Source organism: Lithobates pipiens, unplaced genomic scaffold (assembly GCF_037356315.1).
Source record: "Lithobates pipiens isolate NorthernLeopardFrog02 unplaced genomic scaffold, aLitPip1_a1.2 Scaffold_13, whole genome shotgun sequence".
Classification (NCBI taxonomy): domain Eukaryota; kingdom Metazoa; phylum Chordata; class Amphibia; order Anura; family Ranidae; genus Lithobates; species Lithobates pipiens.
This window is the reverse complement of record NW_027507718.1, coordinates 72868214-72891665: the sequence shown is the minus strand read 5'-3', so window position 1 is coordinate 72891665 and position 23452 is coordinate 72868214. Positions and strand designations below refer to the sequence as shown.

The 23452-nt window shown below is 43.5% G+C and overlaps 1 protein-coding gene across 3 annotated transcripts; it reads right to left on the bottom strand.

Annotated features, from left to right (window-relative positions):
* Positions 1–1450: 1450 nt before the first annotated feature.
* HACD4 (3-hydroxyacyl-CoA dehydratase 4) lies at positions 1451–23209 on the bottom strand. 3 transcript variants are annotated; one of them, XM_077475197.1, is made up of 8 exons: positions 22969–23209; positions 13097–13200; positions 9308–9435; positions 8037–8149; positions 7430–7536; positions 5044–5175; positions 4876–4967; positions 1451–2065 (listed from the first exon to the last, which is right to left on the bottom strand). In XM_077475197.1, the coding sequence occupies exons 2-7, from the start codon at positions 13191–13193 to the stop codon at positions 4885–4887; spliced, it is 660 nt and encodes a 219-aa protein (XP_077331323.1). In that variant the 5' UTR covers positions 13194–13200; positions 22969–23209; the 3' UTR covers positions 1451–2065; positions 4876–4884. The 3 variants fall into 3 exon arrangements, with proteins under 3 accessions (XP_077331323.1, XP_077331322.1, XP_077331324.1); XM_077475196.1 differs by lacking the exon at positions 1451–2065 and adding an exon at positions 3466–3771; XM_077475198.1 differs by lacking the exons at positions 1451–2065; positions 22969–23209 and adding an exon at positions 3466–3771 and having other exon boundaries at positions 9308–9461.
* Positions 23210–23452: the final 243 nt, after the last annotated feature.

The window sequence follows — 23452 nt, the reverse complement described above, 5'->3', positions numbered from 1 at the left end:
CTTAATTGCAAGGTCACACGCTCTAAGGTAAGCGCACACACTGAAGAGGGAGTGCACCCGAGTGGACACAAGTACACGTTTGGTCATTACCAATATAGACTGTGGATCTGATAAAATTGGAATGAACTTTATATGTACATCAATGCATGTTATCGCATGAAGAATTTTGAACGTAGCACTATACTACACTGAAACACTTTTTGTTCTATATTATTGAAGCACTTTACAAGGATTTTGTTAACCGCTTGCCGACCAGTCGCAGTCATTCTACTGCGGCAGGTCGGCACCATCCTGCGAGCCATTGTAGCTATACATCGGCTCGTGGGTTCGGGATAGCAGGCGCGCGCGTGACAGGTGCACTGCGGGGGAGCTGATGCTTGTGGCTAACGGTCGCAATGACCACCGGCCACAAGAGATCATGGGCATGAGAGGCAGAACATGGAAGTGTGTGTGTGTAAACACACAAATCCCTGTTCTGCTCTGTGAGGAGTGACAGATTGTGTGTTCCTAATAGCTAGGAACCACGATCTGTCATTTCCTCTAGTCAGTCCCCTCCCCCTTCAGTTAAAAACACCTAGCAGGAAACACAGTTAACCCCTTGATTGCCCCCTAGTAATCAGTGCATTTTTTATAGCATTGATTTCTGTATAAATGCCAATGGTCCCAAAAATGTGTCAAAAGTGTCCGATGTGTCCACCATAATGTCGCAGTCCCGATAAAAATCGCAGATCGCTGCCATTACTAGTTTATTTTTATCAAAAATATGTAGAATACATATTGGCCTAAACTGGGAAAAATTGTTTTTTTTTTTTTTTTAAAGGGATATTTATTATAGCAAAAAGTACAAAATATTGTGTGTTTTTTTTTTCAAAATTGATGCTCTTTTTTTGTTTATAGCGCAAAAAATAAAAACCGCAGAGGTGTTCAAATACCACCAAAAGTAAGCGCTATTTGTGGGGAAAAAAAGAATGTAAATTTTGTTTGGGTGTAGCGTGACATGACTGCGCAATTGTCAGTTAAAGTGACCCAGTGCCGAATCTCAAAAAAATGGCCCGGTCATTCAGCAGCCAAATAGTTTGGGGCTGAAGTGGTTAATAAAATGTTATAAGTGTATACACTGTATTATATTGTTGCACATTATTTACTTTTTTGTCATTGGGACATTTTAAGCATTAGATAAGGCACTAATATCTAATGATCTTAATTATATGATTTTGATTTGGTGTAAGCACTAAAGGAAGTATAATATTTTTGTGGTTATCACACATTTAGACTAAGATCTCCTCTGTACTTTAGTCATTTCTTCAGTGTTGTCACATAAAAAGATATAATACAATATTTACAAAAATGGGGTGTACTGACTTTTGTGAGATACTATAATTACATCTTTATATATTTAAAAGAGATCAATTTGTTATTGCAGGACTCTCTAAGAAAACAAATAAATAAATTCTTTTGAAATAGTTTATTAACAAATAATATTCTAACGTTAAGGAAATGACAGTATTCTAAAAAAGAAATTGTACATTTGTTCTTACACACACGTACACCTTACATTTCTCCTTCATTGTCCCTAGCACTCTAATAAATTGTACTATTTACCAAAAGTGTTATACTAAATTAAAAAATATCTAAACCCCCAAAATTTTTAATATATTGCAGCTTACCAGTTTTTAGAAGTTGTGGCTGCAGACTATTATTTTTTATTAGTATTATTACTAAAAACATTTTCAGCTCATAGGTGAGCAAATAATTGTTGGTTAGTAATTTACATTTTTACAGACAAATATGCAGATATCGCTCTGGTTCCTGACGTTTAATACATAAAACACCACTTATAATACTGTATATACTGCATATATCTGTCTCACCAATGGTAGAAAAAAAAGGACATGCAAGGGTCTTTCCTAGTGTATTTCATCATCCTCTCTTACAACAGTCTGTCTCTCAACATGGAACTTGTACAATGCCTGCTGGAAGTTGTAGTTCAAAAGTAGTCACGTGGTCAGTGATGAAACTTCAGTCTGTACAGTCTCTACAGTTCTTTTTTTTTTTTTTAATGCAGCTGAGACACAAAATAAATGCGAAAGACAAATTTACTTAGTCCAAGTTTAACAATAAAAAAACAGGTATTTAAAAGGAGATATTTAGAATTAGCACCATTTACACTGTTTCCTGTTAGATGTGTTGTGTGCCTGTAGTTGAGCTGTAGGGATTACATCTAAAATAAAAGCGGCCTAGAAATGTACATTCCTAGAAAAACAGTTTCTTGAAACAAGTGTGTCTTTCTTACAGTCCAGCATGGTGGTGGGATTGTCATTGTCTGGGGCTGCATGAGTGCTGCCAGCACAGGGGAATTATAGTTAATTGAAGGAGCCATGAATGCCAATATACTGAATTAGAGCTTGGTCCCCTCCCTTCAGAGACTGGGCCTCAGGGCAGTATTCCAACATAACGACCCCAAACGCACCTCCAAGACAACCACTGCCTTGCTAATGAAGCTGAGGGTAAAGGTGATGGACTGGGCAAGCATGTCTGCAGACCTAAACACCATTGAGCATCTGTGAGGCATCCTCAAACGGAAGATGGAGCAGCGCAAGGTCTCTAACATCCACCAGCTCTGTGATGTCATCATGGAGGAGTGGAAGAGGTCTCCAGTGGCAACCTGTGAAGCTCTTGTGAACTCCATGTCCAAGAGGGTTCAGGCAGTGATGGAAAATAATGGTGGCCACACAAAATATTGACACTTTGGACCCAATTTGGACATTTTCACTTAGGGGTCTACTCACTTTTGTTGCCAGCAGTTTAGACATTAATGGCTGTGTGTTGAGTTATTTTGAGGAGACAGCAAATTTACACTGTTATGAAAGCTGTACACTCACTACTTTACATTGTAGCAAAGTGACATCTCTTCAGTGTTGTCACTTGAAAACATATAAAAAAATATTTACAAAAATGGGAGGGGTGTACTCATTTTTGTTAGATACTGTATGTTACCAATCCAGGCTGAGTAAGTATTATTGTAAATTGAATCCCTCTTAATGATATTCAAGAAGGATTTTGAAATCAACATCCCCTAATATTTATTGCTTGAATGCAACACAACTGCCACACAACTTGCACAATGTTACATGTTGCCCTCGAATTTAGGGTGTAACCATGTGCAAATGGGACCAACCCGGCAGCAGCTGTCACTTTTATAGTCGACATGGCTGTGTGTGACTGCACCCATTAAGCCATATAATTCATTCACAGAGATTGGTAAATGAATGAATTTTAAGTCCCTCTTCTACCACGGCATGTGGACTTTTAGGTCTCAATGGAACACTTTCTCCAGCTCTCCAACTCAAAGAGTGTATCTTGGTACTGAAATAAAACTGGTGGAAGAGCCTAGCATTGTACCCACAACCCCCTGATTGCAGGTGCAATGCGCTGGCTCCAGTGGCAAAAAATAATACATGCACATTTTTTTCATGTAGAGATGTGATTTATTATTTTTCTGTAATAGGTAGAAATAACCTTTTAATTAAACTTTGATTCGTATATATGGAAAAGGTAAAGTATAGGCACCCGTGCAAGGACAATGTACCAAAGCTAAATGGAATACTTTCTTTGGCATGTTTTTTAGCTGCAAGGAGCAAGGCTATTTTGACCTAAATCCTTGACTCTTGCATTGTCTTTATCATGACAGATTCTTTCTTGCAATACTTCTTATTGGGGAGTTTTTAGATGTCTTAAGTCATCCACAGATTTTTGTGTCATAAAGAAAACCTAAACAGAGAACAAATTTAGACATATCAAAGATAGTATTTGAAAGGTTCACACCAACCATAGCTAGTATTTACATTGAAATTTGGCTGCTTTAGCGGGAACAAGTCGAATGTTAATGCATCTATGGGCAGGCTGGTCAATAAATCAATTTCAGTACAATCAGCCTATCTGCTTTTTTTGCATGATCACTGCTGGCTATAGCCGCTAGCAGTGATCATAGTTTTATGATGGTGGGGAGACCTCCCATAGGAGGGATCCCCCCATCAACACTGACTCTGTTGATGAGGGAATCAAGCAATTTTATTTCTTTCAACCCGTGGTTGAAGGAGAGAAAATCGTATAATCTATGGCAAGCCTTAGTCCACCTTTAACTGAAATATGTTTTTTACAAGGTATTACTCCTTTAAAGCAGATGTGTTTGAAAACACACAATTTGGTATATAATTTTGTAAAGTGCATGCTAAATACTGATGTTTTTCTTACAGAGTTAACGTTACTATTCGTTATGTAAGGCCTCTTTTAGACAGGAAGGCTCCGCCAGCAGATCAAGTCTGTGTCCGCTTCGCATATGCAGAGCGGACACAGATACGGCCTGCTTTCCTCTATGGGCGGTTGGATGTAAATGGACCGACTGTCCATTTCTATCCGAATGTCATCGGTTCCAGCGTGCCAGACAGATGGGGAATGGTTCCCCCGTCCGTCTGCTTTTGGTGGATAGGATCAGATGTCAGTGGGTGTCAATGAACATATGTCTGTTGACATCTGCTGCTCCATGGAAGGCAATGGAGAGTCTGATCGGGTCAGTTAAAAAAACAAAGGTGAACCCAATTGTCCGCCTGTGTGATGGGGCCTAACTGGCATTTATACAGTATCTGGACAACTGTAGTGGTATGGCCCATATCAGAGGGCTGCTTTCTCTTTCCTTCAGTTAGACACAAGTTGTGTCTTGACAACTGCTTTTGTGGTGCATATGACCCCCTTTATGGATTTTGACTTAATGTCTGCATTGTTAAACAGTAAGTAGGAAATGTTCTCTCCTTTGTAACAGCTGAATAACAATAAATTGGTAGTATTCAAAAAACTTTGTGGAATTGTGTTACTTACCTTTCAATATTATTTTATTTTAATTTTTTCATTCTGTACTTTGAGATAAAGTCTTCTTTCTGAAAAAAGATGGCTGCATGTGTACAGCACACCTAAATAATATTTACATTTTAGTCAGCTGGTTTATGGAGTAGATTTTAAAACTTTGTTATCATCCTGTTACTTTACCTGCAGGTAGAAGAGCCAAGTATGCCTTTAAAATATATGGGAAATGAATAGATACAGCAAATGGCAACACTATATTGTAGGAAAATGTGCCAAAGGATTCAAAATAAGGCAGCGATTCATAGACTGTGTACACTGTAAGACAAATATGTTTTTGCTTTAGTCATTTCACTTGCACACTTAAAGGGCATTTGTGTATATATAATATTTATTTTTTTCTTTTTCTTTTTTACTAAGTTGCCCCCCACTCCTCATTAGATGCTTGAGATTGAAATTTTTACAGATTTCTAGTACAGTTTTAAAAAACAGAAGTGCAACATAAACTAAAAATCTATGATAATGAATGTGAAAACTGTGCAATAAACATTTTAAAATAGGACTTCCAAGAAAAAAGGAAGTCCTCTGTGTCGGGTCTTCCAGATTATAACATAAAAGGTTTCCCACATCCCACAGCCCCTCTACAGGTAGATGGACTCCATTAACAAAGGGGTGTTGCATGAGGCTGGTACTGAGAAAAAAAACAGGCTGCCATTACTGACTTTCATTTTAAAAATGCAGATTGTCTGGATAACCCAAAACCTGTTGAATCTTTTGAATTAACAAAGACCTGGAATAAATAAACAAAAAATAGTGCACTCTTCTTTAGAAAATCACAAATGGTGGTCAATACATGAATATAAACAAAAACACTGTGCAAATAATATGCTGATATTCAGTGAACAATATGATTGCATGAATCAGAAAGTGCAAGTAGACATATTAAGCAAAAATAAGCAATGTGCAAAAGAAATTGGTAACTAAGACCTAAATCGGTAACCTAGACCTTTATAGCAATATTAAACCAATAATTGAAAAACAATGAATAACAACATCAAAGATAGTCCATATGTGAAAAGGTTCTCAATGTGCAGCAAAATCTCAAAGTGCTGAGGTGCTACAAGGTGCTCCTTTAAAAAAAGATGGCCGCTTACCAAATGGTATGGATCCAATTACAGGGATCAGAAAAGTATGTAATCCATCCAGCAATATGTGACACCCATATCAGATTTGCTTCCTAGAAATGACTCCATCGAATTGCATTGGATCGGCTTTATACTAATCTTAAACCGTCAATTTGTGGTTGAAGGTCAGATTGATGGGGTGGAGCTTCAAGGTCTGTTCCTGCGAATGTTGCTGGGCTTTCATTCCAGAAACTTCAGGCAAAGCGGACGCTTCTCCTGGTGAAGGTACCACATCAACACTCGGCAGTTTGCATAGAGAAGGATCACTGATGGCGAGCTGTCAATGGGTCTATTGACAGCTCACCATGAGTAATCCTTTTCTATGCAGACTGCCGAGTGTTGATGTGGTACCCGTCACCAGGAGAAGCTTCCACTTTGCCTGAAGTTTCTGGATTGAAAGCCCAGCAACATTTGCAGGAACAGCCCTTGAAGCTCCACCCCACCCATCTGACCTTCAACCACAAATTGGCGGTCTAAGGATAGTATAATGCCGATTCGAAGGAGTAATTTCTAGGCAGCAAATCTGATATGGGTGTCACGTACTGCTGGATGGATTACATGCTTTTCTGATCCCTGTAATTTGGGATCCATACCGCTTGGTAAGCGCCCATCTTTATTAAAAGGAGCACCTTGGAGCATGTTAGCACTTTGAAATCTTGCTGCACATCGAGCAGCTTTTCATATATGGACTATCTTTGATGTTTTTATTCATTGTTTGTCAATTATTCGTTTAATATTGCTATTAAGGCCTAGGTTATCTATTTAGGTCTTAGTTACCAATTTCTTTTGCACATTGCCTGTTTTTGTACAATATGTCTGCTTGCACTTTCTGATTCATGCAATATCAGCATATTATTTGCACAGTGGTTTTTTTTTATATTCATGTGTTGACCACCATTTGAGATTTTTTTTAAGAGACAGCGCACCATTTTTTGTAGATTTTCCGAATTTGCCCTGTGTTGTTAATATATGGACTGCAGCAGTTCTTTCAGGTTCATTTAAATAAACCCAATTTTAGGGTGCACTGAGTGTAAGATCTTCTTTTATATTACTGGAATAAATATGCAAATAAGGATTTCTGTCTTTCCTCTGACTCTTCTAGCTGCAAGCTTGTTCCATGTCAGTGACACAGTATTAAAATATTTGCATCAACAGCCAGACAACTATTATGTTTAAAATGAGAATTTAGTAATGGCAGACCCTATATTTTTCTTGTGACAAGTTTACTTTAACAATAAGAAACTGTGTCTTCCTGCTTGCTTATGGGTGATCAGAAACTACAGGAAGCTGTATTTCCCCATTTCAGAGATATCAAACAAAACAGACATTGTTAAGATTTATTAAAGCCATTTCTAGAACAAGTTGTAAGCGCAGTAAAATATGTTTACCTTCTGCCAGCAATGCCAATGGATAAATTATGATCCATACTGTGTGGTTGAACCAAGTAAGAGCTGGGTAATCTATTCCAAGAGCTGTTAACAGATGGTATGGGTATCTGTAAAGACACAAGCAATAACCAGCAAAAATTTCAGTATGATATCACTTGCCCTGGACTAAATGAATGTAAATGATTGTATTGATTGTTGTCATCCACATGTCATTTGATAAAAAGTCCAAATTATTCAATAGATCTGATTGTTCATGATGCCATGGGGGGATCCCCCAGGAATGTATGTGCAGAGCACTGCTGTTGTCTTCTCCGGAGCGGTTCTTGGTTATGGCTTCTACATGGGGTGTACATACTTTTGCAACAAAGGTATGCATTATTGTGTTATGACCACCATCTTGTTTTTGGACCACATTATCCATACACATTTAAGAGCACAACAGGGAAAATAGCATTATAGGCTTATGTATGGTATATATCCACTGTTGTCTAATAGTTACTAAATTGTGTTAAGTCTAGGCAATATGATCAGAATAGCAACGTATTGTTGCCTGCTGTTAAATATGATCAGGAAATGATTAGCATAGGAAAATAAAAAATAGTGTTACCTCATGGCATCCCAAAGGTTCCACAGAAAGAAGAGAAAACACACTATGCATTTGCTCTGCATTTCTTCCTGGCTGCTGATGACCACAAACAGGATAACCAACCTCTCTGTTACCTGTAAAGCAATAGGAATGGTATTTGTAACAGTATTTGTAACAGTCATACACAGCACGATATCTGTGCGAGTAATGTGACTTATCTGAGCAACTAATTTATCATTGGAGGGATTAATCCTGGTATATAACAAGTATTTGCAGGCTTCGGGTCACTTGTTCTTTTTTCTTCATATGTTGGATACATTTTATGACATTTAATATTATTAGCAAAGTCAAAGTAATGCCGCTCTAGGTGAGTGACTGACTCTGAGGTGTTGTGAACTGGAAACCAGGGTGCTGCACACCCCGTCTATGAAATTCAGTAACATGCACTAATCAGGAATATTGTTGCACTCCTTGGCATCTTTGTTGAAGCATTAAAATGGCATCACAGGTATGACAGGAACATTAAAATGTGACGCGTTTCCTGCAAAATTCAACACTTAATCAAACCCCATGATATCAAGAAATGCAGCAATATTCCAGACATGTGCATGTTACTAATATTATTAGCACCAAAAACTAAAGTTATGATGTTTTAGGAGTACTTCTCCATTTAAAAGACAAGAGGAAATATTTTCAAGTTTCTTGATCTTGTGAAAGAATTCATAACATCTTATAAAGGTCAAGTTGGGCAGTAAACATTCTGTCCTTGATCATGTACTTTGCAACAGCTTTAGTCTTCTGTTAGAGAGACGTATTCTGACTTTTTTTTAATTAGGTATGGAAGCCTTGTTCAGCTTATTGTGAGCATTGCATACAGTTGGGTGGCACTGGGTTGTAACTTTATGATTTGCAGGAAATTGACAATAACGGTTAAAAAACAAATTCCATTCTTATATGGAAATGTGTGTATCCCTTTGACTTAAATGGGACACTTTTGTGAGATGAAAAAAAAACAAAAAAAGCCGTAAGCTTTTTTAAACCACTAAATTATTAAGGAACAACACTTAGGAAATCAGGCTGTGTCATACATCTTCTATTTTCCTACTCTGCAATAGTATTATGAAACATATCTACACAAAGCCGTTTTCTAATGTAATGTTTCCTAATAATCCAGCAAATAAAAAATGGACGGCAAGAGTTTCCATGTTTGTTTCTGGACCATCTGAAATTACCTGGGTACCAATAATGTTTCATACAGGACCCTAAAGATGTAAGAGTTAAATGACCCTTACCTGTAAAAACTTTGGCATGAAAGGTTGTTGTTCTATGCCCAGAAAAACGTGTAACAGCTCCAAGACAGACAGTAACTGGCAGGCCTGCATCACCATCCCAATTGAATAAAATGTATCAGCAAATGAATCTGCACACAAAAACATAACATATTTCCTGAAATAGGGTTAAAAAGCGATTGTATTTAGCACTTATACAGTACAATCATTGTGTAAATTTACATGATATTGTCAAATATGTCGGGACACCTGCATTTACACGCACGTTAACTTTAACGGCATCCCAGTCTTAGCCTATAGGGTTCAATAGTGAGTTGGCCCTCCCTTTGCAGCTATAATAACTAAAACTTATTTGGGAAATCTGTCCACAAGGTTTAGGAGAGTGTCTATGGGAATGTTTAACCATTCTTCCAGAAGCGCATTTGTGAGGTGGCAGTCTACACTCTAATTCATTCCAAAGGTGTGCTATCTGGTTGAGAGCAGGACAGTCAAGTTCCTCCACCCCAAACTCGCTCATTAATGTCTTTATGGACCTTGCTTTGCGCACTGGTGCGCAGTCATGTTGGATCAGGAAGGGGCCATCCCCAAACTGTGTGTCCACAAAGTTGGGAGCATGAAATTGTCCAAAATGTCTTGGCATGCTGACACCTTAAAAGTTCCCTTTACTGAACCAAGCCCAACCCCTGGAAAACAATCCCACTCCATAATCCTCCCTCTGCCAAATGATTTGAACCAGTGCACAAAGCAAGGGGCTCTTGGGTAAGCCTTATATCCTTGGCATGAAAAGGGGAAAGGGCTGTCTTTCTGCTTTAAAGAAGGGATTTAGTGTATGCCCTGTGATCTCTTCCTGTCCCCCTTTTTGTAATGATTCATTTGCTAAAGCAATACACATAAAATGATGTGCACATTAGTTTCTGGGTCTTCTTCTGACCTTTCTTCAATTCCAAGATGGCAGAAAGGAGAACCTAGCCACTGTAACGCACAGGCAGAGACCCTATTTAAGGAACATCCGTCATGAGAAACACTAATGCCCTATACACACGATTGGACATTCCGACAAACAAAATCCATGGATTTTTTCCCACGGATGTTGGCTCAAACTTGTCTTGCATACACGGTCAATAGCCAGTGTGGCTCTTCTGCTTAATTCCGAGCATGCGTGGAACTTTGTGCATCAGAATTGTGTACACATGATCGGAATTTCTGACAATGGATTTTGTTGTCTGAAAATTTGAAAGCCAGATGTCACATTTTGTGTGTCGGAAATTCCGATGGAAAATGTCCAATGGAGCCTACAGATGGTCGGAATTTCTGACAAAAAGCTCCCATCAAACATTCTCTGTTGGAAAATCCGACCATGTATACGGGGCACCCCTGCATTTCTGTCAGAAAATGCACCACCATCGCCCAGATTGTTGCAATTACAAATGTTTAGGGCCGGTTCACACTGCAGGCGAGGCGAGGCGACACCGACTTGCCTCGCCGCGACCTGCCGCGACCTCAGCGGCAACTTGCAGATGACTTCTGTATAGAAGTCAATGCAAGTCGCCCTGAGGTCGCCCAGAAGTAGTACAGGAACCTTTTTTCTGAGTCGGAGCGACTCGAGTCGCTCCTCTCAGAACGGTTCCATTGTACAGAACGGGGGCGACTTGCGAGAGCGAGGCGAGTCGTGTCGCCTCGCCTCGCATCGCCCGCAGTGTGAACCGGCTCTTAGGCATTCCTATGTTTATTTTGTTTTATTGATATGACACAAAAAAAGTGTAAAAAAAAAAAGCAAATCTGACACATTCCACACAAAACTCCAAAAATGGACTGGACAAAATTATTGGCTCTTCTCAAAATTGTAAGAAATAATTGCATTCCAAGTTAGTGATGCTCCTGTAATTTGTAATTAAACTCACCTGTATCAATTAACAGGTGCTGACAATGTAAAAATCAGACCAGCAACCAGTTAAAATGGTGAAAATTTGATTCAACCTTTCTGTTGTGTATCTCTGTGTGCCACACGGAGCATGGGGGAGAGAAGGAAGAGCAAAGAATTGAAGATTTGAGAAAAAAATTGTGAAAAAGCACGGACAATCTCAAGATTACAAGTCCATCTCCAAAGATTCACTGTGCACAACATTGTCAAGACGTTTACAGCCCATAGCACTGTAGCTAATCGACCTGGACGAAAGAGAAAAATGTATCAAAGATTGCAATGAAGGATTGGCACAGGGTACAACTGTGTCAGCTCGCACTATACGTTGCCATCTGAATGAAAAGGGATGCTATGGTAAAGCCCCGTACACACTATCAGATTGTCTGCTGAGTTTTTCCTTCAGATTCACCAAAACCATGTAGTGATTGCATACACATTGAAACTCCTAAGGTTTGACCTCATATTATATGGTTTTGGTAAATCTGAAGGAAAAACTCAGCAGACAATCTGATAGTGTGTACGGGGCTTATGAGACCCAGGAGGACCCTAATGCTGACACAGTAACATAAAAAAGCCAGATTGGAGTTTGCCAAAACTTACCTTAGGAAGCCAAAATCCTTTGAATGATATATTTTACCAAAATGATATCTTTTTTGGTAAAGCCCACCATTCTACTCTTTTCATAAAAAGAAATGAGGCCTTTAGAAAGAAAAGAATATAGTCTCTAGGGTCAAATATGGTGGAGGTTCACTGATGTTTTAGGGCTTCAGTCACTGGATGTCTTGACCGTGTGCATGGCATTATGAAATCTGAAGACTACCGAAGAATTCTGGGGTGCAATGTTGGGTCGAGTGTCAGATAGTTGGGTCTGTGTCAGAGTTCATGGCTCTTACAGCAGGACAATGACCCAAAGCACACATCAGAAAGCACCCAGAAATGGTTTAAGACAAAGCGCTGAGTCCAGATCGAAATCCCATAGAGCGCCTGTGGAGAGCTATCAAAACAGCAGTTGGGAAAAGGAACCCTTCCAATCTGAAAGACCTGGAGCAGTTGGCGAAAGAAGAGTGGTCCACAATTCCAGGAGAGAAGTGTAAAAAAACTCCTTGATGGTTACAGGAAGCAATTGATTTCAGTTATTTTTTTTCCAAGGGGTGTGCTTCCAAATATTAAATTGAGGTTGACAATAATTTTGTCCAGTCCATTTGTGAAGTTTTGCATGGAATGTCAGATTTGGCTTTTAGTTTCTCCAGTTTTTTGTGTCATATCAATACAAACAAAAGAAATAAACATGAGAATGTCTAAACATTTGTAATTGCAACAATTTTCTGGGCAAAGTGGTGCGTTATCTGAAAGAAATGCAAGGGTGCTGATATTTTTGGTCACAACGACTGTACCTTACTGATCTACATGCTTTTTCCTAACATTTTCAGATAGAATGGCAACTCCTATATTCCTCATGAAAGTAAACTCTTATGTTGAGGTTACTTCAATAGGAACAAACAGCACATTTCAAAGTGCAGCAAGTCACAAAATACATCTAATCATATTTTACTGGTCAGAGTATTTAAGGTTATCTCAGAATAACTGGTAATAGTAAATGGTATTGTAGATGTCTGTTTTAAAATGATCTCTTTTTTGGACCATTAAACTTTTGCTGGACAAACCATTACCTTTCCACCAATGGAACTGCACTAAAGCTTTTCACATCTGACAAATATGTAAAATCTGAAATGATCACTGAATAAATAAACCTCACAACAGCATAGGTGATACAGTTGGCATGTTAGTAGGTCCAGGTGAATGAGAGAAATTTGGCAATAACAGATAAATATTGTATTCATATGATTCTTAAATTCATAAAAAATGCTTACCTTTTCCAAAGAAAAGAAGCCTGGCTGTCATATTGGTAAAGATCCAGGAATGACCACAAAATTGTAAAAGATAATAAAAAGAGATATAGTTCTTCATCCTGGATCTGCAAAGACAAACCATAAAGCCTAAGTCCATGTTTTGGTGAACTTTAAATAGTTCATTTGGATCAAGCTGGTGAACAATTTCCTTTAACAAATGCATCAGCCATCAGCACAGTATAATTGAAGGTAGCCTCAGCACATACAGTATAAAGCCTTATGTTCCTGGAACAAAATAAAGTTGGTTTGTGTGCTTCTCAGCCATTCACAAGGAGCTTTGTATTTGATGAATGAAAAAAAAAAGCATCCTCTGATTGGCTGGGGCGGAGACTGTGATGTCATCCACCTGCCTCTTCACCTCAGGCACTCACTGGAATTATATGCAGCAATAGGAGGTCTATATGGCCACCATTCCCAGAATCTGAATACAAGGTACAACTGTATTCCTGTCACTGTTTTCATTGAGCTGGATCACCATACACAAGGGTTTCCAGATTTTTTTAAATGAAATCCAGGGCCACCCTACTGATGATGCCCCTGTTTCTTTAAAATGCCCTGAAAAAAATTGGAAATGATGCAGCACCTATCGCCAAGATAGAGTTGGTCTTAAAGGATAAGCTCACCTTTGGAATGTGTTCCCATTTTTAGGGTGGAACATGTTTCAGCATCTCTCTCCCCTGATTTCCCCTCCCTGTGAGAGCAGACGGGGGATCTTCTACCCACAGCCATTGTCACAATTTAAAAACAGCGTAGCTGTGTGGGGCTCCGCTCACACGACCACATTATTCATTGACAGTTTCCCAAGAATGAATGCCCAAAAAACTGTCAGCTATTGTGGCTGATGGCTTGTAGTTCTCAATGAGCTACAAGGGCGCTGGTGAGTGTCTTCATAGTCCATTGATCTTACTGCACTAAGGTAACTGGCTGCCTGTATGAGATATGAGCAGACAGCTATGCTGAGAGTCTTCAGGGGCCTGAGACTGCACCTGCGATCTGCTGATTCTGCGGTGCAATGCTCTGTAGGATCCTTAGATAAAAAAATTAATAAATGCACATCTTTTTACCTGCAAAACGTGCATTTATTACTTTTTTTATTTTTTTAAGGAAAGTGAACTTATTCTTTAATTACCCCAGTTTCATTATGTAACAACTGGAGGTAATCCTTTTTGAATTTGTTGCAGTCAAAGCTTTTAAGAACTACCTGAATCTGTTGTACGTTTCAGTAAACCTACCAAAACTGGCAGGAGCATGGGTGTAGCATAAGGGGTTGCAGGGGTCACAATCACAACCCAGCCCCTAGCTTCAGGGGGCCCCTGATGCCTCCATGTCATATTATCATATCCTTCACAAAGTCCATCTCCGATCTGCCCTAGGGCCCCACAGCCATGCTCCCGTACTGGGCTTCCACTTTGCCACATGGGGAAGTGTCTGTGTGCTGGCAACATGGAATGGTAACCGAGCTCAGCGAGTTAGGAGGAGGAGAGTGCCGTCCTGTAGCCACAATGGGAAGATGTCACTGGCGAGGTAAGACCCCCGCTCAGTGTCTTCTAGTCACTAGCTGGGATTCTCTGTACTCCCCCCCCCCCCCGGGATGTCCGCTTACCCCACTTCCGTGACAACTGGGGAAAAGACACACACCTGGCATTCCCCCAACACCTGCCAACACTGACAGAGAAACCTTCAAATATTGCTAAAACAAATCCCTCAACACCTCCTGAGGGGCCACTGAGGGGCTGAAGGCTCCAGATTTCGTATATCACATGGCCTTGCCCTCCCCAGATCTAAGTTGCGCACCTAACCACCCTCAAAGCCCTGGATGCTATGCCCGCTGCAGAGCTTCTTTCCCAGTACAGCACTCTATAATGCTCCTCCTCTGCAGGGCTGAAACAACATTCCTTTACAACACAGCCAGTCAGCCATGATCTGCATAGGGTTTATCTGTTTATTGCAACTACACTGCCGTTCCAACCAAGGGATTTCACAGGTCAGAACGGCAACATAAAAGCCAGATGGAGCCCCCCTGTGGAGGCTCTGATAGACTGTGTGTAAAGGAATGTGATTTCAGCCCAGTCTATTGTGGGGGGTGGAGGAGCTGTTTACAGTGCTGGAATGGGAAAGGAGCTCTGCCCAATGACCTGCCATGGTTTCCTGTCCTCTGATTATCCAGGGGTGATCCCTGTCCTCTAATGTAAGGAGGAACTCTGGGATCTCTTAAGCCACTTTGGGTATCTTGGCGTGTGGAGGGTGTATCTACACACACGGTGGAAGTGGTGGGTGTTAGTGGAGGGGGGGGGGCCCAGGTCAACTTTTGCATTGGGGCCCACAAGCTGCAAGCTACGCTCTGGGCAGGAGGATTATTGTGATACTGATACAGGACATTTTAAAGGGCCAAAAGTGGAGTAAATGCTTTATTGAATACCCCCACTTGTGTTCTGAATCTCTGCTTTGGGCAGGCATAAACCTGAACTGCTGCTCTTCCTATACCATTGCTATCCTCAGGCTACACACTATAATATTCTTAATGTATTGCTCTGTAATCGGCATTCTATTTGTTATTTCTTATTTATAAAGTCTGCTTATTTAGGCTTTTTCATACATATCCTGAAGGAAAAAAATGGGCCCAAATAGAGTGGAAAATCTTTCTACTGGAATCCCTGACAGCAGTAAAACCTAACAGGGATTCTAACCTTCTTCCCTACTACATACAACACTAAAAGAGAAAGAAAATGTTGGCTATTGATACACTTGGTATTGTCTTTGCTTTGTGCAGCATGCCATGTACATAAACTATTAGTATCCTCAGGTTACACACTATAGTATTCCTCTATGACTGTCATTATAAAGTGAAAAGTGCTATTCCTCATTTATAAAGTCTGATTCCTAAGGTTCACCACACACTACCCTATCTCTCAACTTTTGAACTTCCCAATGAGGGATATTTGAGGCAAGGGACAACGTGCGGCGAGGAAAAATGTGGGTGTGTAATGTACACAGAGCAGGGGTCAGGAGTGTGTAATGCACAGAACGCAGGGGTTGGGAACGTGTAATGCACAGAACACAGGGGTCTGGAGTGTGTAATGCACAGAACACAGGGGTCAGAACAGTGTAATGCACAGAATGCAGGGGTCAGGAGTGTTTGGAGTCTGCATTTTTTTACTACGTTTATTTACTACCTGCCCTCCAGCCAGGTGCTGTCCTGCTCCCCAAGCCTGCTGACACTCAGTCTGCATGTTCGCCCAGGGCAGCACCTGAATGGTCAGGCTGCCCTTTGGCTATGGCTATGGCCAGGGGAGGGCTGGGCCAGGGGGCAGGGATGCAATTGCCCCCTGGGCTGCTCTGATATGCGGTGGCAAAGGCTGCTGTGTCGTCAGCTCAAAACCACAACATGCACAGTTCTTGAGCTGGCCGAGTCCAGTACTGTGAGCCAGCGATGTCTTCATGTCAGGGCTGACAGTCTGTGTTACACAGCACAGCCCCGCCCAGCCCTCCCTTCTCCACACCATTGGCTGGCAGAGACTGGACCTACTCTCTGCTCAATCTGAGCAGTTGGCTGGAATCCACTGAGGGTCCTGGGAGGCTGGGACCATCCAAGTAAGTGAGCTCCTCCTCTCTCCTCCTCCCTGCAGCCAAAGAGTTTTTTTCTAGCAGTCTGTGCCAGTACCTTGCCCTCCTAGGGCTAGGTGGTATGATGAGGGCTCTCACTGACATGCTGCAGTTTGGCTGCAGTGCTGGTGTACTGGCAGTCATCCTGCATGTTGCCCCTGGGACATAGAGGATGCACATTTTTACTGCATGTTCTGAAAGTGCACAAAACGTCCTGCATGCTGCATGTTTGGTGCACTTTCAGAAAATGCAGCAACAATGAGTAACCTAAAAGAAGTCTGAGGGGGTGTGACACCCGCCAGTACACCCGCATTGCAGCCAAACCGCAGCACACCAGTGTGAGCCTAAATGCTTGTATTCACTTGCAGCAGCCACTGCCACTCCTCTGAAAAGTGATCCATGCTCAGGTCACTTTTCAGAGGCCTTTGACAGGCAGTGAATAGTTGATATCACATTTCATCCCTGCCTGCTTTAAGCCCCCTAAATGCCAATCCCTGCAGGTAATGACACAGTTCACTTTGAACTCCACCTTATTTCCATTACTTTCTGTAGGTATTAGATGTGGTCTCACCTTTTTGTTTGCACATCTAATACCAAAGGGTACTTTCACACTGGGGCGATGTGGGCGGTAGTAGTACAGCGCTGCTCGTTTTAGTGGCGCTTTATCATTGTTTTAGTGGCGCTAGCGGGGCACTTTTAACCCCCACTAGTGGCCAAAGAAAGTGTTAAAAAGGGCCGTGTTGCATTCATTTCTATAGGCTGGGCGAGGTGCCCCAATAATGCTGCTTGCTGGACTTTTCAGAATGTCCTTCAAGCGCACCTCCCCAGTGCGAAACCTGGGGTGGCATAAGAAGCGCTTTACAGGTGCTATTTTTTAGCACTAAAACGCCTGTACAGCGCCTTCAGTGTTAAAGGACCCTAAAGAGAGTTCTGGAAATAAGGTGGAGTTCAAAGTGAATTTCTACACCTAAGTGGAGCCCCCCTTTCAGAAGATTTGAGGATATTATTAAACCCAGAGACTGGTGGACTTAGGCCACAATAGACAGATTGAAATTCTGCCGGTTCAGCAGACATTTCAATCTATCTCTGTGCAGACTGGTTGTACAGAATTTGACTCCATCAACTGACACTACAACCAGCATGTCTATGTTTTTTAGCGATCAGTGCTGGCTGCTATAGCTGCCAGCAGTGATCACTGTATTCTGATGGCTTGGAAACTTTCACCTCAGAGCACACACCGACACACGGCTCTGACAGAAGCTTGGTAATTCAAGTTCTGGGCTTCCCTAACATTACAGCCCTGTGGGGCTGTGACCAAGTCTGGGCAAGAGCTGGGATATGACATTACTTACCTCATATCCCTGCCACTCCTAAACCTGCTCCACTGCAGCACCAGGCCCACAATGCCCTTAATCTGACTGGTGCTCCGGCATGCGCCTGCATGTGCATTTCTTACTATCCGCAATTGAGACAGGAGGAACCTGCACCCTAGTGAATCTGGTGTTCATGCCGGGGAGACAGCAGGACTTGCGTGTTTAGCCTGCTGCGCTCACTGTGACTCTCAGCTACTCTGCTTGCTTAGCTTGCCCAGTGGTGTGGTGCTCACTCACCAGAGAAGCTCTGGACTCCACAGGTAGTGCTTAGTGTGGTGGCAGTGACAGCACAGTCTTTAGTCTTCATCTTCCTGCAGTCTCATTGGTCTGTGTACTGGGTGTGGGGAAGGGGCCAGCTCTTTTTCTCAGTCTCTCTGGGGGCAATCATGCAGTCTCTTTCTGAGAGACTGCTCCATTCTCTGAGAGACTGCTCCACTTCACACTGCCTGTACAGCGACTGACTGCTTCACAGTGCCTGCACAGAAAGTGACTGCTCTCTCTGTGCAGGCAGTGTGAAGCGAGGTCTGTGCAGGCAGTGTGAAGCAGGGTCTCTCTCTGTGGAGGCAGTGTGAAGCGGGGTCTCTCTGTGGAGGCAGTGTGAAGCGGGGTCTCTCTGTGGAGGCAGAGTGAAGCGGGGTCTCTCTCTGTGCAGGCAGTGTGAAGCGGTCTCTCTCTGTGGAGGCAGTGTGAAGCGGGGTCTCTCTCTGTGCAGGCAGTGTGAAGCGGGGTCTCTCTCTGTGCAGGCAGTGTGAAGCGGTCTCTCTCTGTGGAGGCAGTGTGAAGCAGTCTCTATCTGTGCAGGCAGTGTCAAGCAGTCTCTCTCTCTTTGGGGCAATGTGGAGCAGTCTCCCTCTCTCTCTGTACAGGGAATGTGGTGAGCTGATTCAGTGGTTCAATGGGCCACTTGACTGGACTTGCCCCCCAGGCCTAAGGCTGCCAGCCCTCCCCTGGCTATGGCCATTGGCTATGACCCCGGGACATAGATCAATTTTTGGAACGGTCCAGGACAATCTGGGGTGGTTGGGAGGTATGAATACAATTGTAATAATTGTACAATATCCTTTAGATCTAGCAAAAAGTATATCATGCAAGGGCCTGTCTGACTGGATAAAAAATTGATTGGATAGATTAGGTTGGTCCTCATAATACATAGTTATGGTAAATCCATAGTTGATTTTACAAAGGTTGTATGGTTAGATTGTAACATGGTGATCCTAAGATCAACCATGGTGACCCTAAGACTAACAACTAGCAACTAACAACTAACAACTAGCAAGGGCCTATCTAAATGGATAAAAATCAATCGGATGGATTAGGTCGGTCCTTACATTACATAGTTTTGAAAATCAAAAGTTGATTGTGCAGACAGATTGTAAAAGTACATTCTTATGGGCGACTAGCAGCAGCAGTGATTCTTGAAGCTGTTTTTGTCACCTGGGAAAGGCTAGCTGTGGCTACGAAGACCTGTACACTTCAATGACAGGTCGGCAGCTGGAGCTATCCGTGGCTGCCTGCAAATCAAGTGATAATTTGCACCATGGCTAGTTGCCCCCTTTGCGAATGTAGCCTTACATGTATGGTGAGGCTTGGATGAAAGCCAAGCCTCAGCTTCCTTGCCATTGTGTAATGACTAGGGAAGAGATCAGGTGTGTTTGGATCATGGCCCAAAGCCACCAGAAGCTTTTACCCATTCTGCGCCAACCATAAGCAGCCAAGGCATTCCACAGCTCTTGTATATATGCGGCTCCAGGGCGGGGAATGCTCGGCCACTAATTATTATTATTATTATAAAGGATTTATATAGCGCCAACAGTTTGCTTTACAACATGAGGGCAGACAATACAGTTGCAATACAATTCAATACAGGAGGAATCAGCGAGCCCTGCTCGTTAGAGCTTACAATATAGGAGCATATGGCTCAGTGCAGAGGTCCACCCCAGGGGCTTGTACGTGACATCACCTGGGACGGATGAGAAGAGCAGAGGGGGCAGTGGGCAGCAGCTCGCTGTGAGAGGTCTTATTACAGGCATTGGGCGAGTGAGTCTGTGTATGGGGCTCAGCAATGGTCCCTCTGTGGCAGCCATTCCATCCATTTCTCCGCTGACAGCTTGCACACCACACCAAGCTACTGAGGATCCCCCCTCCTCAGCTCCAGTGTTCTCATACACAGGAGGGGGAGGGGGGGACATTGTACTGCTAGAGCTGAATGATGATGTGAGGTCACTGTGTATGGATAGATACAGAGGAGGGGGACAGGTAAGGGGTGCATAGCACACATATTGGAGTGAAGGGAAAGGGGAGTAGAAGATTTGTGCTGGGGAGTGGATTTGGGGGGACTTTCAGGTCCTATCCCCTTATCAAAGTGATGCCGCCTGCCACAGAGGACCTGTGCCCTCCTCCACAGTGTCCCACTGTGTCCCCCCTCCTTATGGTGTGCAACCCCCCCAGCCCATGGTGTCCCCCCCAGGCATCCCCGCCCACAGCATCCCCCCTGTGTCGTCCCCCACAGTGTCCCTCTCTGTCCTCGCCACACTGCATTTCTCTCTGTCCTTGTCTCACTGCATTTCTCTCTGTCCTCATCTCACTGCGTTTCTCTCTGTCCTCATCTCACTGCGTTTCTCTCTGCCCTTGTCTCACTGCGTTTCTCTCTGTCCTCGTCTCACTGCGTTTCTCTCTGCCCTTGTCTCACTGCGTTTCTCTCTGTTCTCGTCTCACTGCGTTTCTCTCTGCCCTTGTCTCACTGCGTTTCTCTCTGTTCTCGTCTCACTGCGTTTCTCTCTGCCCTTGTCTCACTGCGTTTCTCTCTGTTCTCGTCTCACTGCGTTTCTCTCTGTCCTTGTGTCACTGCGTTTCTCTCTGTCCTCGCTGCACTGTGTTTCTTTCTGTCCTCGTCTCACTGCGTTTCTCTCTGTCCTCGTTGCACTGCATTTCTTTCTGTCCTTGTCTCACTGCATTTCTCTCTGTCCTCATCTCACTGCGTTTCTCTCTGTCCTCATCTCACTGCGTTTCTCTCTGCCCTTGTCTCACTGCGTTTCTCTCTGTCCTCGTCTCACTGCGTTTCTCTCTGCCCTTGTCTCACTGCGTTTCTCTCTGTTCTCGTCTCACTGCGTTTCTCTCTGCCCTTGTCTCACTGCGTTTCTCTCTGTTCTCGTCTCACTGCGTTTCTCTCTGCCCTTGTCTCACTGCGTTTCTCTCTGTTCTCGTCTCACTGCGTTTCTCTCTGTCCTTGTGTCACTGCGTTTCTCTCTGTCCTCGCTGCACTGTGTTTCTTTCTGTCCTCGTCTCACTGCGTTTCTCTCTGTCCTCGTTGCACTGCATTTCTTTCTGTCCTTGTTCCACTGCATTTCTCTCTGTCCTCGTCGCACTGCGTTTCTCTATGTCCTGATCGCACTGCGTTTCTCTCTGTCCTTGGCGCACTGCATTTCTTTCTGTGCTCATTCCACTGCGTTTCTCTCTGTTCTTGTCTCACTGCGTTTCTCTCTGTCCTCACCACACTGCGTTTCTCTCTGTCCTTGTCTCACTGCGTTTCTCTCTGTCCTCACCACACTGCGTTTCTCTCTGTCCTTGCCCCACTGGGTTTCTCTCTGTCCTTGCCGCACTGCGTTTCTCTCTGTCCTTGCCGCACTGCATTTCTCTCTGTCCTTGCTGCACTGTGTTTCTCTCTATCCTCGTCTCACTGCATTTCTCTCTGTCCTTGTCACACTGCGTTTCTTTCTGTCCTCGCTCCACTGCGTTTATCTCTGTCCCCAGCATCCCTCTCTGTCCCTGGTGTCCCTCCCTGTCCTTGTCGCAGGCATCCCTCTCTGTTCTCCTCCCACAGCATCCCCTAAAAGGCAACTATGATAGGGTGCTCAGGACAGTAAGGACTTGTTTACATTTGCAGTTTGGGGGGTGGTAAAACCCCATAGATGAGCACTGTTTTTACCACCCCCAAATGCACCCCACTACAGTGGCCAGGGCTGCACACATGTCACAACAGGAATTATACACGTGTGACAGGGTGTATCATTTCTGCTGTGGCTGCAACATGTGTACACCCCTGGCCATTCCCTGTGATGTCCCCCGTGCTCTGCTGTGTACCCCCTGATATGCTCTACTGTGTGCCCCATGCCCTGTGATGTGCCCCGTGCCCTTCTGTGTACCCCTTGAGGTGCCCTGCTGTGGGCCCTGTGATGTGCCCTGTGTGCCATGTGATGTGCCCTACTGTGTGCCCCACTGTGTGCCCCATGATGTACCTACTGTGTGCCCCATGCCCTGCTGTGTACCCCGTGATGTGTGGTGTGCCCCCTGTGATGCACCATGCTGTGCTCAATACTGTGTGCCCCCTGCCCTGTGATGTGGTTCGTGCCCTGCTGTGCACCCCTGATGTTCCCTGTGATGTGCCCTACTGTGTGCCCTGTTATGTGCCCTGTGCCCTACTGTGTGACCCATGCCCTGTGACGTTCTCCGTGCCCTGCTGTGTCCCCCCGTGCCCTACTGTGTGCCCCCTGATGTGCCCTGCTGTGTGCCCCATGCCCTGTGCTGTACCCCTTGATGTGCCTTGTGCCCCATAATGTTCCCTGCTGTGTGCCGCACTGTGCGTCCCATGCCCTGCTGTGTGCCATGTGATGTGCCTTACTGTGTGCCCCATGATTTGCCCTGTGCCCTAATGTGTGCCCAGTGATGAGCCCTTAACATGCCCTGCTTTGCTCTGACAAACACATGTAATGTGGACAGTGAAATATGTAGGTGGGGCTTTGTGAAAGTGTGGGCGGGGACAGGGGCCCCATGATCTTCTATTGCCCGGGGGCACCATGAGTTGTCAGTGTGCCCCTGTCCCTGGGTAAAAGTTTAGTGCAGACAGAAATGTGGACTCACATGCTGCCCCTATAACAGGTGACTGTCCAGACATAAGCTGTGTAGTTGTGGCCTCCCTTCTGTGTCCAGTCTTGTCAGACGTAGCTCGGTGTTCCTCACACTCCAGGAGATGTCCTCCTCACCATTGTAGGTGGTAGAGCAGCAGACAGTGGGGCTGATCAGAGATTAGTATAGAGCACTCGGCACAAGTCCATGCAGATCTATACAGTGCAATGAAGGAGACAGAGAGGAGGAGGAGGAGGAAGAGGAGGAAGAGCAGCTAAAATGTGTACCACCTCCTCCCTCCCTCCTACTTTCCTCTTCTCCTGGAGTTTTGGCAGCTTTGTGCAGAGTTTGAGTTGAAAAACACAGTTGAGTACTTTCCGTTGTCATTGTTTTTTTTTTATTTATTTTTTTGCACTAACAGTTACATTTTCAGGACAAGGTTTCTAAGGACCAAATAGTAATGATAAGTAATGAAAATATTTCAAAAGATTGCTTGGAC

Coding starts and splice junctions, on each gene's coding strand:
- HACD4 (XM_077475197.1), bottom strand. CDS start 13,193: ATGAAGAACTATATCTCTTTTTATTATCTTTTACAATTTTGTGGTCAT. Junction 8,150..9,307: donor TCATGCCAAAGTTTTTACAG/GTAAGGGTCATT, acceptor ATTGCTTTACAG/GTAACAGAGAGGTTGGTTAT. Junction 4,968..5,043: donor CTTGGCTCTTCTACCTGCAG/GTAAAGTAACAG, acceptor AATATTATTTAG/GTGTGCTGTACACATGCAGC.